The sequence below is a fragment of the Micrasema longulum genome, unplaced genomic scaffold (assembly GCF_059751315.1).
Source record: "Micrasema longulum isolate JH-2025_06_02 unplaced genomic scaffold, ASM5975131v1 h1tg000662l, whole genome shotgun sequence".
Lineage (NCBI taxonomy): Eukaryota > Metazoa > Arthropoda > Insecta > Trichoptera > Brachycentridae > Micrasema > Micrasema longulum.
In genome coordinates, this window is record NW_028277858.1 from 613,049 (window position 1) to 630,246 (window position 17,198).

At 32.8% G+C, this 17,198-nt stretch overlaps 2 protein-coding genes across 3 annotated transcripts in view; both read right to left on the reverse strand.

The window, feature by feature from the left end:
- The window catches only part of Dscam1 (Down syndrome cell adhesion molecule 1), a 119,935-nt gene that overhangs the window by 11,374 nt on the left and 91,363 nt on the right, over positions 1 to 17,198 (reverse strand). For both annotated transcript variants that reach the window (XM_088229311.1, XM_088229312.1), the window contains 18 exons: positions 10,086 to 10,205; positions 9,816 to 9,989; positions 9,421 to 9,717; positions 8,294 to 8,593; positions 7,552 to 7,660; positions 7,257 to 7,367; positions 6,915 to 7,156; positions 6,678 to 6,833; positions 6,440 to 6,588; positions 6,225 to 6,357; positions 6,033 to 6,142; positions 5,786 to 5,945; positions 5,183 to 5,325; positions 5,007 to 5,089; positions 4,752 to 4,928; positions 4,515 to 4,681; positions 3,777 to 3,983; positions 779 to 949 (listed from right to left, as the gene is read on the reverse strand). In XM_088229311.1, the coding sequence (XP_088085437.1) occupies positions 779 to 949; positions 3,777 to 3,983; positions 4,515 to 4,681; positions 4,752 to 4,928; positions 5,007 to 5,089; positions 5,183 to 5,325; positions 5,786 to 5,945; positions 6,033 to 6,142; positions 6,225 to 6,357; positions 6,440 to 6,588; positions 6,678 to 6,833; positions 6,915 to 7,156; positions 7,257 to 7,367; positions 7,552 to 7,660; positions 8,294 to 8,593; positions 9,421 to 9,717; positions 9,816 to 9,989; positions 10,086 to 10,205 (3,009 nt within the window). The remainder of the gene's footprint in view (positions 1 to 778; positions 950 to 3,776; positions 3,984 to 4,514; positions 4,682 to 4,751; positions 4,929 to 5,006; positions 5,090 to 5,182; positions 5,326 to 5,785; positions 5,946 to 6,032; positions 6,143 to 6,224; positions 6,358 to 6,439; positions 6,589 to 6,677; positions 6,834 to 6,914; positions 7,157 to 7,256; positions 7,368 to 7,551; positions 7,661 to 8,293; positions 8,594 to 9,420; positions 9,718 to 9,815; positions 9,990 to 10,085; positions 10,206 to 17,198) is intronic.
- LOC148279858 (cell adhesion molecule Dscam1-like) lies at positions 13,061 to 15,901 on the reverse strand. Its single transcript, XM_088229291.1, is given in 4 exon segments — positions 13,061 to 13,371; positions 15,045 to 15,404; positions 15,407 to 15,718; positions 15,898 to 15,901. Coding segments are annotated over 4 exon segments (987 nt in total).

A 17,198-nucleotide genomic window follows, 5' to 3' on the forward strand; every position in this document is an offset into this window, starting at 1 on the left:
TATCATTAATGTGATTACAGGATCACAATATGACTTTTTTTCACACCACAACAGGCCAGAAGACCCAACTCAGGGGTTTTAAGATCACAAAGGGGTAACTACAAAACTGTATGTGGTGAGTTAAGCTTAGTTTCAGTGATGCCATAATCATATTTCAGGATTTAGGATCACAAGTAGGTTTACTACAAAAATATGGTTTTGTGATAAACACAAGTAAAATATAGATTTTGATCCTATGAAACTCAGAAAATACGATTATGGCGTTACTGAAACTGACCTTAACTCACAATTCGAGTTTTTGTAGTTACCCCTCTGTGATCCTAAACCCCCGAATAACGTCGTGAGGAACACCAAGGCTTGAGAAAAACCACATCGTTTTTTTGTAATCTCACTGGGAATTTAACCCGGGACCCTCCGAGTCTTAACCATTGCACTAAGGGGGCTGTCTTAGTTTTTATTATTTCAGACCATTTCCTAAAAGTTAAAAATAAGTTGTGGTGGAAAAATGGGAATCTAGTTGTGGTAAAGTGCGACTTGAATCTCGGACCTTTAATTCGCGAGTCCATAATGCTACCACAGGACCACAAACCGGTTTGATTATGAATTCTAATTTTAACATCTGCTATGTGTAAATAAAGGTCTGTTCAGAAATAGATTCAATAAAATTTTGCTTACATTTTAGGCAATTTCTATGAAACCTTTTTAGATTTTTATATTCAACTGTTGAAAATGCTTTAATGAGTAAGGAATTTAAAGTAGGTAATTATAAGCAGCTTACTAATGACAGCTCCGCGCTTGATTCTATCACAAGTGTTGTAGTTAGATCCGGGTACGGGAGGCAGTTTGCGGTTTGGAGGAGCGATGTATCCCAACTCATCTCGCAAGGACTGGTTCCTCTTGTCCAAAGTTCCCGATGGGTTCATCATAGATTGGTTGTACACTACATCATCTGAAGTCCATCACAATCAGAATTTCAGTCAAAGACGACACAAAAAAAAATATTTGAATAATTTAATCACTGGATTGCATCCACATATAATCCAAAAAAAAACATTACATATTTTCATAGATGGTATTACTTTATCAGTTCATTATTCACACACTGTTTATTCTGTATTACAATAATAAATTTTGACAATTTTTATAGCGCCGTTTTCGTGAGTGATCACTTCAAGGGCGATTATTTTTTCCCTAAAAATGAAAATCTCATGTTTTACTCAGAGCTTTTATAATTTCGCGCAAGCAAAATTTATAGAGTTGAAGTATTTAATAATGCTATGTTTTATAGCAATACGTCAGAATAAGAGAACTTTACTAACATTATTAGGTAATTAATTTGTAAAATTTCATTTTTAATTCATGGTGCATATTTTTTATTTATTTTATCTTTTAACTAAACCTTACGGATAATGTATTATATTCATTTTGCAAAAAATATATATAATTTTTTATTCATACTCTGTTGTTGATAATAATATTTTTTACATCTTTTGAAAAGTTTATCTGAGTTTTTTGTTTAGTTTTATCTGGTAGTTTATTGTATAATTTTAGTCCCTGATTTATTAGTCTGGATTGTCCGTTTTGGAATGTTGTATGTGATATTGTTCTGATATTATTTTATTGTGTCCATGTTTATTACAATTTTTTTCAAGTTTTAGTTCTTTGTCTACAATGATATCAGTGGCTAACTTACGAATAAATTTTTAAGATTCTAGTTGAAAAAGCTCATTGACATTTAATTGTTTAGTTTTTTTAAAGAGTTCTTTCATATGTCATATACTAGCTTCAATATTTTACTTTGATGTCGTTGTAGTCTGTTTATATCATTTTGGTTTCCTGTTCCCCATAATTGCAAATATTATAATAAACACACAGATTAAAATAAAAATCCTCAAAGCACATTAACACTTTAGATTATCTATTATTATTCATCATATTAAAAAAATGTATAATAATATAAAATTTAATTATTAATTTAGATATATTTCCATTCAACATACAGTTTTGTAACTGAAATTATTTAAATAACTAGAATTTTTAAAATAATTATACCTATTAATCTATAAATGTAAAACTACTTGAAATAAACACTATTTGAGATTTAAATCAATTTACGATATTAAAAATGTTTATGAAGAGTATCAAATCTAGTACCTACTGTATACGGAGTTTACTAAAACAATATAGGAACACCAACAAAACACTATTTCAATGTAAACCACATTAAACAGAAAGGTTATTTACAAATTAAAAATGTTAAATATTTTTTATGTTAAAAATGGTTAAACATTAATTTAGTGACAATGAAAAAGGGTTAAATGCGGCAAAACAGTTATGATGGATGAAGAGAAAAACACTTAAAAAATAAAAATGGTCATATAAAACTGAATGGTAAAAATATCTCTAATGTATACTTTGGAAATATGTAAAAATGTTCATTTGCTCATCATGCTGATTTTCAAAAGGATTTATAATATTCCTTTCTAATAAAAAATCATTCAACGCTTTGAATTGCTTTGTTGGAACCCATTCGCCTAAATAAAATTGCACTACGCTTCCATACCAGATGTCACTCAACCAACTTATCAGAAGTAAACTTGTTATTTTTCTCTATAGATTGTTCTTTCAAAAATTTCATACGGAGTAAGAAAAAAAAATATTTTGTAGCTATAGTATAAACAACAAATTTTTAAAAAATAAATCTATCAGCATATACATTTCATGTACACCAATGTGCGTTTTTTTTTATTTGAGAATTATGCTTGAGTTTTTTTGTGTTCTACATTAATTTATTGATTCAATTCAGTTTTAAATATAATAAAACTAAGTTGAAAAGGTTGTATTTTCTAAACTTTCTATATTCTAAATCTAAATCTTTATTTTGAAGTAATGTTTTCACCCTATGATATTATTACTGGTAGTCTCTAGTAGTCTGGATTATAAATAAGTTTAGTTAATTTATTAAACCAACTAACATATAGAAAATTGAAATGTTAAACACAGAAATTTAAAATGTTAATGACTTTCAAGAGACTAGTGAGCACTCATTATTCATTATTTTTTTAAGATTTTGTATTTTTTTACTTTAAAATTTTTTATTAATGGTCAGTAATAGCAACTGTTAGAAAATATTTGTTAAAGAATATAAGCAGGTTAAAACGTTTTAAAATACATATGAATCAAATGATACCTATGTAATTCTATCACGTATTAAAATGGATTATGTATATGAATTTTTAAATAACAAATTGTGATTTAAAGCTGAATAGGAAAATTTGGTACATCAAATAATACATTTTAAAAAGCATAATTTTGAGTTTTCATTTTGCTATAATCTTCATTCAAATAGTATGATTTACTTTAAAATAAGTAAATAAGTGCTCTTGAATATGTTGCAAAATTAATATTGTATATCAATTAAAAACGTAAATGTGAATTTATCAGATAAATAATCTGAATATATATGTCGAATATTCTTAAAATTTTATTTTAACTATTTAGGTATTTCTGATGTATAAAAACACTTGGTTAAATAAAATTTTGCATCATATTAATCTCTTTCAATAAAACAATGTAATGAGAATATTTATATCATGATCCCATATGCAATAATTGACAAATAAAAGAAAAATTGAATCCTTAATTATTCACAAAAAGTAAATAGGTACCTAAAACAAAGTTATTGAAATTCGATATGAATATTCTCATAGATGAATGTATGATATGATGAATAAAGGAAGAAAAAGCTCGCAGGCGCCATGCGACAGCATACATACAGTACACGTCCTTCTGACCTCGCAGTCGGTGGGGCTGATGTCTCCTCGCAAGAGTCACACAGATCACCACTATTCCTACCACCAGCACCACAATAGTGGCCAGGATCGGGACCAGCACTTCCGGTTCCAGCCACGCCTTTAGCCAGACAGGAATCTGTCCTTCAGCGAGCCCCACGATCCCACCTCCGGGAAGAGGAGCAATAGTACCTGAATAAAGTTAAATATAACTAATATTTTGTCTAACCTTTGCCTGAATCCCGCCCGCCTCGCACGACGCAAATCACCACAATAGCTATTATGATGACCAAGACGGCCGCCACGACGGGCACTACGAGGTTAAGGTTGGAAAGGAGAAGCCGAATTGTCTCTTCTGTTGTCAAGGAAGGTGCATCGCGGGCCGGTGCAACCGTACCTGAAATTCATTCACACCGCATTAACTAAATATGCGAAAACATTTTAATTTCGAGCGACACCTGGATCCAAGATACAAATGGATATAAAGGGTCTATTCCAAATAATAATGCTTGCGGTTAATGAAAATGAATTTATTCAGGTACGGTTGCATGGTATAGAAAACATTATTCAAGTTTTATAACATTTGATTCAAAACTTAATATTGAAAAAAAACATATATATTAAAATACAAAAGATATCAATCGTACAGCTCAAGATTTGCATTTTTTAAAAATGTATTATCATAAAACAAGTATGTGCTCTCATTAAATCATATATACTAACCTCCAGTGACAGTTAATGTGGCAAATTCATATTCAGCTACGTTAAAACCAGCGTTGTTGTGAGCTGTAATCCGCAGAAGATACCAAGTAGCTGGCTCTAAATCTAAAACTACAAAGTTGCCTCCGGGTTTCACACTGTTAGAGATTTGATTCCATTCAGCGGCACCCCTAAAAAAAAATATATATTAATTCTAAACTAGTCTAACTAACAAAAAGAGATTTAGAAACCAATATTTACTTCTTTTTGTTTTCAACAACGAAATGAGTCATGGGGCATCCTCCATCTTGCCATTGCTTAAGGTGAAGAGTTACACTTCCACTTGCTACTTCCATGAAATCGGCAGCTCTAGGTACAATAGGCTTAGATCCACGAGTACGAGCATTAAGAACGTCGCTGGCTTCACCGGTTCCAATACTAAACAGAAAAAAATATTTCAAACAGAATCATTAAAAATATCAAAATATCTGTAACAAACATTAAATAACACCTCACCTATTGTAAGCAGTTACATAAACTTGATATCTAGATCCGCAGTACAAATTTTCTAGTGTGTAAGTGGTTGCCTGGCTTGATACCTAAAAATTACAGGAATTATAAGTAAACATTATTTTAATCCAGACCAAATCAGCATCGTACCGTACGTCTAAAAATAATATTATTTTTAATACCGGAACAGTTTCCCAGTCTCCAAATTCTTGCTTGTAGTGGATAGTATATCCGTGAATAGGAGTACCATTAACCGGACGAAGTCGGAGAGAAAGTGAAGATACACTGCTGGATGACAGAGCTACAGCCGGGGGGAATGGTGGAGCTAAAATAATACAGTATTATATTATTCAAACCAACCTACATAACATATTCACAGTCATTTTAGCTATGGCACAGTAAAGAGCTCTAAGGATTTCATTACTACGAATCACATGAATCATCGCTGTGAATCAACCGCTTTGTATGTAACATTACTGTTATGCATTAATTTTATTATGCCTACAATGAAAACAAAAACTTAAAATCACAATAAGTGTTTTTTGTCACTGGAAAGTTGTCCATTGTGCTACTTATAGGGAAAATTGACTCACAGCATGACATATGATGACATATGATTTTTTTAATGAAATAGCAAAGAAATTACTAACAAGTGTAATCTTAAACAAGCCTTGGTTGAAATGAATGTGAATTATAAAGATATTATTAAAATTTACAAGATATTTACTTAAATTAATTCAAAACAAGTAGGTGTAAGATCGAGTTTTTAAATTTGATTATCTTACCATGAACAGTGAGTTTATGTGTAACAGTATCAGTTCCGAATTGGTTTTCAACCAGACATGTGTAGTCCCCAGCATCGTCCCTTGCAACTCCTGCAATCAATAGAGATCCTTCTGGCAACTGACGAACTCGATCTGATGTTTCCAGAGGTGCACCTTTTACCTGGAGATTAATAAAGAAAATATATTTAGAGGAACTTGTTACAAAATGTAAATAAGGTTATAGATTGTATAAATCTCCTGAAGTTACCTTCCATGTAATAGTGGGTGGGGGAACTCCTACAGCCAAGCACGGGAGTTTGACATCTTCTTTGTATGAAGCTGTGAACGAATCATCAAATGATGCAACCTTCGCAGGAACTACAAAACGGTAACAAATAATTAGTGTTATACATATACCTTTTATTTTTATTTATTTATTTTTTAAATAATCAACATTTACCTTTGGTATTTGGGCTAGTAGATACGGTGGGTGAAGGTTGTCCTTCGCCAATTACTGTGGAAGCTGTAACCCAGAAGTCATAACGGGAAGCCTTCAACTCCGTTGCAGAATAGCTCATTTGCAAGGCAGGTACCTAAAATCGATATATAACTGTCGGAACATCGAAAGATTTGTTTGAAAATAAAACAGAAGTGATGTTTTTATACAATACATACTTTGGTGCTGAGTGGTTCAGATCCTTGCATTTGAGTATAAACAGTGTAGTGAGTTACAATGCCGTTTGGTTGAGTTGGGGCTCTCCACGATACAAGAATGGCATCCAGACTCATAACGAGGGCTTTCACAGCTGTAGGCGCTTCAGGTACTGTGAGAAAAGGTTTACAATAAATTAAAGAATAAACAATGTTATCAATTGCGATAATTTCAGTAAAATTTTATAAAATTAAATCTTACCATCTTGTTCAGTCTGGCAATGGATAGGAGTGGATCGTACACCGTCCCCTCCAGATGTGGTAGCCAAAACTTCCATGGAATAGTTGGTGTATTTCTTCAATCCGTGCAATATAGTTTCGCTGCTAGAAGTGATTTTTGTATCCTTGGACTTCTCATCTACAAAAGAAATACATAGGTTCAATAGAGGTTCAAATTGCATATTCTATGGTATTTTGATATTATAACTTAAATACTTACCATACCAGCTGTCACTGGGCCCATAGATAACCTTGTACCCTTTAATGACTCCGTTAGCAGAAGCAAGTGGTGGGCTAACCCAGGAAACTCGAATGGTCTGGGCCGTGAGGGTGGTGCATAGGGCATCATGAGGAGGCGCGTTTGGAACTCCTTCAGCTGTGTATGCCTTCATCTCTTCAGATATTGGTCCAGGGCCCATCTTATTAAATGACTGTGCAACCACAGAATACTGAGTGTAAGTCCTGCAAAACAATTTCCATAGTGAATATGATCTCATATACATTAATCAGTATATAAAACATAAATAAAACACTACTCAGGTGTCAAAAAATAAAATCTTACTTCAAGTTTCCAATTTGCAAATGATGCTCTTTGCCGGTTTCTTTTGAAATATCAACAGTCTCAAATACATATGCCTTGTCGCTGGAAGAGAGCTTGTAGCCAACATAGTATCTGTGGAAGAAAAATAAAACATTATAATAACATAATATAATATCCTCTTTTAACAATAATTATCAATCTTGACTTTCAATAAAGGACGGTCATGTAAAATAATCACGCCATTATTATATTCAATACTCATCCATTCAACAATAATAGTTACTTATTTTATAATACAGCTAATTATATTACTTACCCCTGAATATCACCATTCCAGTCTTGAGGTGGGGGAGGTTTCCATGTGACCTTCAAGCTGTGTTGATCCAATGCTTCTACCTTCAGGTCAGTAGGAGGAGCAGATGGGGCTGGTGACAAGAATCAAACCATAAAAAACTAAGTAAAATAATGAAAAATTATCAACGTTCACGTATTAGTACTAAAATATATCAAAATATCATTTGAACTTTTAACATTATACATATCACATACATATATCATAATATTTAATGAAGCTTATTAATTAAAAGTATATTCTGTAACATTCCGCAAAATATTTCTTTTTCAGAGAAATTATTATCAATAAGGGGATTTTGTCAAATATGCTACTGCTTGTTTTCATAAGATTAATATTATAAGACTCTCACACAAACTACAAACTTAAATTTCACAGCCCATGTAGTTTTGACTTCTCAAAACCCATACTAGTATGAAGATGTCACAAGAGTGATAAAATAGGTTGTTGATCTATAAACTAAGTGTATTAAAGAATTAAACTAACACCACCAAGAAATTTTACAGACTAATTTGAATGATTTATGAGAATCAATTGAAAAATCTTTGAACTTCATTATTACACAAGATGGGACAAATATTATTTAATGTTTTTATTTTATTTTGTAAAATAATATGGTATTCACGTGTGTATATTTTCTTAATCAAAGACTCTGACATTTAAGACAGTAATTCGAGAATTTAAATTGTATATTGCGAATTCTTACGTTCTTCAGCAGTGATGATGGTAACTGTGTCAGAAGGCTCCGAGGTTCCAAGTTCATTTTCAGCCACAATTCTCAAATGGTAGGTGGTAGCAGGATGCAAGCTAAACACTCCGGCTTCAGTTGTACTTCCAGGAACGAGTACCCGGTCAATATCCTTTTCCCAAGAACCCTTAGATCTCTTATATTCAATCAGGTACTTCTTGATGGGAGAGTTTCCATCATATGGAGCCGCCCACGATAGCTGCACAGTACGTCCAGATTTGTCCAGAACCTTGAGCCCATAAGCTGCTTCAGGTACCTCTGTAATAAATTACATTCAAAATAATAAGATAATCATTATTATTATTAGTGGGTTTCATTATTATTCCTTTTATATTTTCTGTTCATATTTACCTTCATAAATAAAAAAAATATTTTTTAAAAAATAAGAAAAAAGGCATATTTGTGGTATGACATAAAAATAATAATATTTCAAAGCTTTAGTGTATGTGTAACCCACATCATCATCATTCCCTTACCGCACCTAATGGTGCATAGGGCACTGCATTGGTACACCAATTGTAGCGTATCTTGATCATTTTTGTTACATGAAGGTAAGATGATCAGTCCTACGCTTCAGGTAACAGTCCAGGGACTATGAAATATTCTAGTGTGAAAACACCATTTTAAATAAAGATTTCATATCAACCATGTCGGGAATCAAACCTGAGATCTCTTGCATGGTAGGCAAATATGCCGACCATTACACCACACATAAACATCCTAAACTTCCAGTGATTACTAACAATGATTATAATTAAGGCGACATCTGATCTGTCTTGTCAAACTACATCTACAAACAATATCAACAATTAGTTTTAAAGAAATAAGTTTTGTAAGTGGGTGTTTTAAGAAGTTTGAATGAAAAGAAACAACATATTTTATATTTCAATGGTAAAAGAAAATAATTTGCTAATAAATATAATTGGTAATTGAATTTTTATAAAATATTAAAATTGATACATTTCATAAAATCTAAATAATTTGTGTAAAATTAAAGGGGGTTCTAGATTGAAAGCTCATTATCATTTCTTTGTTTTCAATGACACAACTTATTTGAATATTATGAGGAGAGTGAACGAACCCACCTTGAATGATCATATTGATGCTTGTATCATCGGAACCAAATGCATTTGTAGCGACACATGTAAATAGAGCGCTGTCTCCACGTTCAGTCCTCTTGATTGAAAGGTCAGATCGTACTCCTCCGGGTAGGATTTCTTCTCGGATAGTGTAACGGCTGTCACTCTTGGGGTCCAGACGTTTGTTGTTCATGTTCCACAAGATTCCGATAGGCTTTTCTCCGAGAGCTTCACATTGCAATACAGCCGGCTCACTGCGACGAGCTGTCTGATTCCTTTGTTTAATATCAAACTGGGGAGGGGCTGCAATTTATATATATAAATATTTCTTTTTTATATTATATACATTTCATTATTAATAGTAATCTATATTTACGAGCAACATAAACAAAAAAACAGACCTTGTACACTAATCAATATTACTGCAGATAAACCAGATCCTATTCCGTTGACAGCTTCACATAAATAATAGCCTTCGTTTGTTTTTTGGATATTCGAAATAGACAATGTACCATCTTCAACTTTAATATTTGTATTATTCGGTTTAAGGTCTTTGTAATCGCCAGGCGTGTCTCCTGCAATATTAACGTTTGTTTTTAGTAAATGTAGTAATGTTTTGGAGTCGGTAACTTATTATTTTGATTAAATCTGTCAATACAATGACAATATACCTTCGGCCCTCTTCCATGTAACTTGAGGCCTCGGAAAGCCATCAGCCTTACATTCTACTTGGGCATCAGAACCCTGAGCAAAAGCTTTATCAGTTGGTTCAAGAATCCAACGAGGGGGAACTGCAACATATAATCATGCTGTAGAAAACATATTTTTCAACAGATTGTTTCATTCATAATTAAAAATATTCACTGATTCAAGTAGAATTTTTATTTTTTATTTGTGACTTTTATGTTAAAGTCATTATTAACAAATCGGGTTTTATATGAACATATTTAATTGAGTAATTATTTTAATGTGATTAACTGAATCAATCAATATCTTTAGTTGTTTCCCTAGTCTATTTCTAATGATTTAAAACTAAGTTAACTTTTCAAAAATAATTTTAAATGTGTAAATCAAAATAATTTTAAATGTGTAAAAAAAAAAAAAAAGAAAAAATATTATTTCATGAAAATAAATAGATATTTTTTAAATATACAAAGTTAAAAAGCAGATTTAATTGAAAACAATACACATAAAGATCCAAGTTAAGTTTTTTTTTTAATTTATAAAGTATGTATTTCAAAGATAAGTGGAGGTTTTAATAAATTTCTTTAAATTCCTGATCTAGCTATCAATTTTTTAACTACTACAATTATGAAGGGCTATTGATTGTTAAAATATTTGCATATACATCAAACATTAGTCTTTAAATTATTCTTTGAAAATAAATCGATAACCCTCCATGTGTTGCAAAACATCAAAAAACCAATTTGCAAATAAAACTTGAAAATAAAATTATACTTTTGGCAACAAGCAAAGCAATACTTTCAAAATATTATTGGATGAAATTTTCCAGAATAAGCTCATAGGCATTATATAGTGTTTGTTGAATTGGTTAATATTAATATTTAGATATTTATATTTCATTTCTTTATAATATTACGTTTCTTGCTTAACTCTCAATGGCAAAGTAAGCTAAGCTGGGCCAAGAATAATTTTAAAAATATCAATGACAAAATTAGAAGTGTTTTAAAAGTTTGCATACTATGTAATTTTTTTAAAAATATTTTGTTTCCATAGTTTTATTTGCAATACATACACCAACGTAAACAAATTTAACCAAAAGATAAATAAGGGATTAACAAAAATGGGAATGAAATGATAAAAATAAAAAGCTATTGTCTATGAACTGACACAAAGAGACAAAAATAATTATGTAGAGTTACGTGTATAGAAAATAAAGATCTACTAAACACTAAGGTTAGTTAATAGACAAATTGCATGCAAGCATTAAATATACAAATATGAACATAAAATAAAGGAATGGGAGTAGGAGGAAACCCTGACATCATATGAGTAGCATGTAAAGTCAACAGTACTAAGAATATGTTTTGCTGGCAAAAAACCGCATTAGAATTTTGGTGATATTTTAAATTAATCCAAAAAATTTGGTGTGGATTTTCTGATTCAAATACAATTTTTTTATAATTAAAAAAAAACAATAACCAAAGGAAATCAAATTTTGAAAGAAACATCTATAAATTAATGAAGGAGATAAAAGATTTTACCCTTCACGACTAGTGAAGCAGTAGAAATAGAATGGCCAGCCGGGTTGGAAACCCGACACACATAGCTACCAGCGTGGCGCGAAGTCACACTCTGAACCATTAGTAAGCTTGTCTGCTGGCCAACGCTCACTATGCTTATCCCCGAGGAAGTTGCGATCTGGTTACCGTTCAGTAACCAGTCAAATTTTAACGGGAGATCCCCCTTAGTAACGATACACGTCAGTTGCGCGTAATCTCCCTCAGATGCGTATTCGGACGTAAAAGACATCGGTTGTGTTTGAGGCAACTCTGCGAAGGTTAGACATAATTCCAAAGCATAATGATTATTCACATAAAGCTACCAGTGAACGAAAATTAAAATCACATAATAGGTGCGATAAATTAAGCAAAGAAGCTGTCATGAAACGAACCCTTAACTTTTAATATGGCAGAATAGCGGAACTCTCCAGCTTCGTTGGAAGCGACACAAGTGTAATTTCCCGCATCGAGCAAGCTCACCTGTCTCAATGACAGGATTGAAGTAAAATCGTCAACGCGTTGCGTCACTTTGAAATGAGCCGGGATGATTTCTTCATTCTTTAACCAGTAAATCTTTAAGGGAAGATCGCCCACCAGAATAGTACACATCACGCGCGCACTCGCTCCACCATTTACTCCTTGTGCGTGGAAACTAAATGGTTCTATTTCTGGCAAAACTGGAGTAGACAAGAAGGGGGTTAATATACACTACTTAGCATGGATGTTTTGGTTTGCATTTATTTAAGGAATCTAATTTAAAAGTCATTTTTCAGCATCAGTCTGCTCGACTTTATCAAAGAACCTAGTTTAAAAAACAAAAATAATTTTATCATGCATTGCTAAGCCATACAGATTCTTGGGATATCACGAATATTTCTCAAGAAATAAATACCGTGAATTTCCAGACTGGCAGTATAATTTACAACCCCAATAGGATTTTTCACAGAACAGGTGTAATTTCCACTGTGCCCCCAGTTGGCAGGATCTACCAAGAGTAAACTAGCTTTGTTTCCTATTTTATTGGTTGTGATTCCGTTCTGCGAACCGGAGTGAGAAGCTTGAAAGCTCCAACTGATGTCCATAGGAAGATCGCCTTCAGAAACTAGACAAGTGACTTGGGCAGCTTGGCCCGCGAAAATCGGAGATTCAAATTCAAATGGTACAATACGAGGACGGACTGGAAATAAAACCCCATTATTAAAAGTTTTCCGACGATAGAGAAAATAACATGCTTGAATTATCGTAGTGGTGTTCCCGTGATGTTCGGTGCTCAAAGAAATTATAAATATTAGTATATCAGCAATTGATTATGTGCTGGTTGAATACAAAATCATATAGTGACGTTAATTAGGTATATAATATATTGGTTATGAGTTGATAATATTGTATCAGGGTCGTGTTAATTAAATAGAACACATGCCATTTACAACAAGAGTTGCAGCAAGTTCTGCTCTCCCAGCGACATTTTTGACTATGCACGTATAATTCCCCTGATGATTGGCTGTAACTGCATTTATCATCAGAACACTAGAGCGAGGACCCAAGGGAGTAGTTATAATATCCTTGGGAAGTGATGAGTCCATTATGTCACTACTGAATGTCCACGATATATCTAAGGGAGCATCTCCCTTAGTGGCGAGGCAGTTAACCTGAACGGCATCTCCGGGATTGAATGCAACATCACCAAATGTAAAAGGTACTATCAATGGAGGAACTATGAAAAAAAAACATAAAAATGATTACTGAAAATTTTAAGGAAGAATTCAAACCATTTACTATTAAGTGTGTCGAGTGCATCGCTAGACCAGCCTTATTTTTTCCGACACAAGTGTAGTTGCCCGCATGATCAGCTGTTATAGAATCAATAAGAAGGACACTGCTCCTTGAACTCATTTGATTAATATTTACGCCGGAAGTTTTAGTGATGGCGTGACTATTGATCAACCAATAAATATTGATGGGCTGGTCTCCGTGGGTAATTGAACATTGAAGTGTAAAATAATCCCCAAGAAAAGCCGGATCAGTTCCCGCCGTAAATGGAGCTATTTTAGGAGGAACTAAAGAAAAAAAAACATCGAAAATAAATTAATGTAAGAAACTAGTGGCATTAAATAAAAAAAACTCTTTTGAGTCTAAAATCTATCGATTGAAATAAACAAACCATTAACAATAAGAACAGCTGTGTAAGATGCCTTGCCAGCCTTATTTTCACTAACACATGTATAATTTCCAGCGTGGTTAGCAGTAACAGCGTCAACTACCAATATGCTACTTCTTTTAGAATTAGATATAGAATATGCAGAGTTTCGAGAAGATATAATGTTGTTATTTATACTCCAAGTGATACTAATCGGTAGGTCACCGTGAGTTACGGTACAAGCTGCTTGAACATACTCTCCGAGATGTGAAGGATCATCGCCAAAAGTAAAATGAACAATTTTTGGAGGAACTGTGGAATATAACACAGTGAAGTTAATTTTTCCAGAAGACAGTAGTAAAATATATCATATAGTTTAATGTCGTATAAATTCCAATTCATTTTGATTCAATTAACATATTACAACAGAGATGAAGAACATTTAAGAAAAGGTAATATAGAAGTCTAGGCATCTACAGGGCTTATGACCTGTCAATGGCTGGTTTAAGTAGCCACTTTACACACTGTGTAACATTCACCATTCTGCCTATATTTGAACATCTATATTCCTTCAATTCGTTCATCTGTTGATGTTTGTGAAGTTAAAGAGCTGAAACCTTTATTTATGCGGGTGAGATTCATCTAATTGAATTATTTCACCTACATACTAGGCAACGCCTGAAAATGTTATTTTTTCAATTTCTATACTTCTTCATGGATCAGGTAATTTATCAACAATATTTTGAGTTTGTCCAAATTTTTGTAGACAAGGACTGGATTCAACTCAAAATATTGTTAAATCAATTAAGTCGAAATTAGGAAGACCTGACCATAAAAATGTAAAAAAACATTGGATCATTTTGTACCAATTAATTATGTCTGACTAATCGAATGAAGGATAAAATATCACGAAATATTTAATTTTATTTATAAAAATCATTTTATCTCCTAATTACCTGACTCACTGGGTAAGCCATGTAACGAGGCAGGAATTGCTCTTTTTTTAATAATAATCTTATTTAAATAATACTGTATGGTTTTATTTTTGGAAAATAATTAGAGAATTCTCTAAAAGCATCATCGTTATACCTCAATACTCTTATGTATAGATAAAAAAAGAATGTCATATGATTAAAACAATATTTTTCCGCTCGAGGATTGGGAATTTGCAGTGGAACAAATCAATATTTAATAAAAATTAAAGAAATAAAATTCTATGAAAATTTGAAATAATGAATTTAAAAAAATACCATTGACGATCAATTCTGAAGAAAAATGAGCTTTTCCTGCAGAGTTTTCTGCCTTGCACGTGTAAAACCCGGCGTGTGTATCTGACACAGATCCTATACTGAGAATAGCACTACGATCTCCGATATTAATAACGGTAATGCCCAAATGTGGTTTAATTGCTTCGTGATTAAAGAGCCAGAATAGTTTGAGAGGACGGTCACCTTCTATCACCGAGCAAGGTTGAGTTACCACTTGACCGGGGTTAAGGGCTTTCTCTCCAAAAGAAAAGGGTTGCAATGTGGGTGGAACTGCATCATCAAAAACCAAAATTACTTTAACCGGGGGAAAGGCAATGCAAAAAATAAATAAAGCTTGTTCAGGATTGATAACATTTTGGGAGTGCAAATACCATTAACATGAAGGTAAGCCGTGTGGTGAGTTACTCCAGCCGCATTAGATGCAATACAAGTGTAATTTCCACTGTGTCTCCCAGTTACGGAATAAATGGTGAGTAAAGATGTTTTATCATTGACTTTAGCTGTGACTATATTGACATTTCCCAAGTTCACATCATCATTGAAAACCCATTTAATATTGAGGGGGCTATCCCCCTTTGAGACAAAACAGTTGAGTTGAATAGATTCTCCCGCAAAAACAGCTTCATCCAGTTGAAATGGAGTTATGTAAGGAGCAACTGCAGAAATGACAATAATGATGCAAGGTTAACTAAATAATTTATAATTTCTATATTCTTGGAGATATGTTGTGGGGGTATATTTTAGATGTAAAAATATATAATGTTTGTTCAGGTAGGTATCTCAAAGCAATGAGTGCTTCAAAGCATTAGTTGTTATTGGAATTTATTATTCTGACCCATGCAAAATATAGAAGAACCAATCAACAAGTACACAATCAGGTAGTATTTACTACAATAAATTCGTATGAATATTAGGAAGCATAAAGGATATTGTGGCAATAATACTTAGTATGCAAAAATACCAATAACACGAAGTGTTGTAGTATATGTAGCAATTCCAGCAACATTTCTAGCGATACACGTGTAATTTCCACTATGGCTTCCCATTACTGGTGAAATTGCAAGAAACGATGTTCTGTCGCCAACTTTGGTAGTAGTGATGCCTAAATGTGTTGACATTTCTTGGCCATGAAAGTTCCAAGAGATATCGATCGGTGTATCTCCTTTCGTAATATGACAAGTCATTTGTACTGACTCTCCAGAGAAAACAGATTCATCTAATTCAAAGGGCATTATGTGGGGGGCAACTGGGGAGGAATATAAAGACCATTACAACAAAAATAAAAACATATTGATAAAAAAAAAATCAAAAGAGTGCACGCAACGATAATAAGATGACTACCATGGACTTGTAAAGTTGTCGAGTAAGTCGCTGTTCCAGCATTATTTTTAGCGACACAAGTATAATTTCCACTATGTTTTCCAGTAATTGAAGAAATTGTTAAAATAGACGTTCTACTTCCCAATTTGGTGGTAGTGATTCCCAAATTAGACGATACCTCCAAACCATGAAAGTTCCAAGATATGTCAAGCGGAATATCGCCCTTAGAAATATGACAGGAAAGCTGTATGGATTCCCCAGAAAACAAAGCCTGATCTATGTCGAATGGTAATATGTTTGGTGCAACTGTAGAAAATATATAAGGTGCATGTAAATAACAGGATCACAGAAGGTTTCTTCATAAACATAATCTTTAACTAAAGGAAAATTTAATAAAAATAAACAACTAAAACATTATTACTAAAACATATGCAAAATACTTGTACCATTCACATGTAATGAGGTTGTGTAACTGATAAACCCCGCTCTATTTTTAGCAATGCAAGTGTAGTTTCCACTGTGGCCAGCAGTAACGGTTGATATTGATAAAAATGATGTTCGATCACCCATTTTCGTAGTTGTTATTCCTAAATGTGATGACATTTCACGACCATGGAAATTCCATGAAATGTCTATTGGCGTATCGCCTTTTGATACGTGACAGTTTAACTGCACAGACTCCCCAGCAAACACAGACCCATCAGCTTCAAATGGGACGATATAAGGTGCAACTGTGATACGAAAATGTGATAAATATTGCTGATGAAGTGATAATAAAATTCAATACATATAATATGAAATATAAGAACGTGAGAA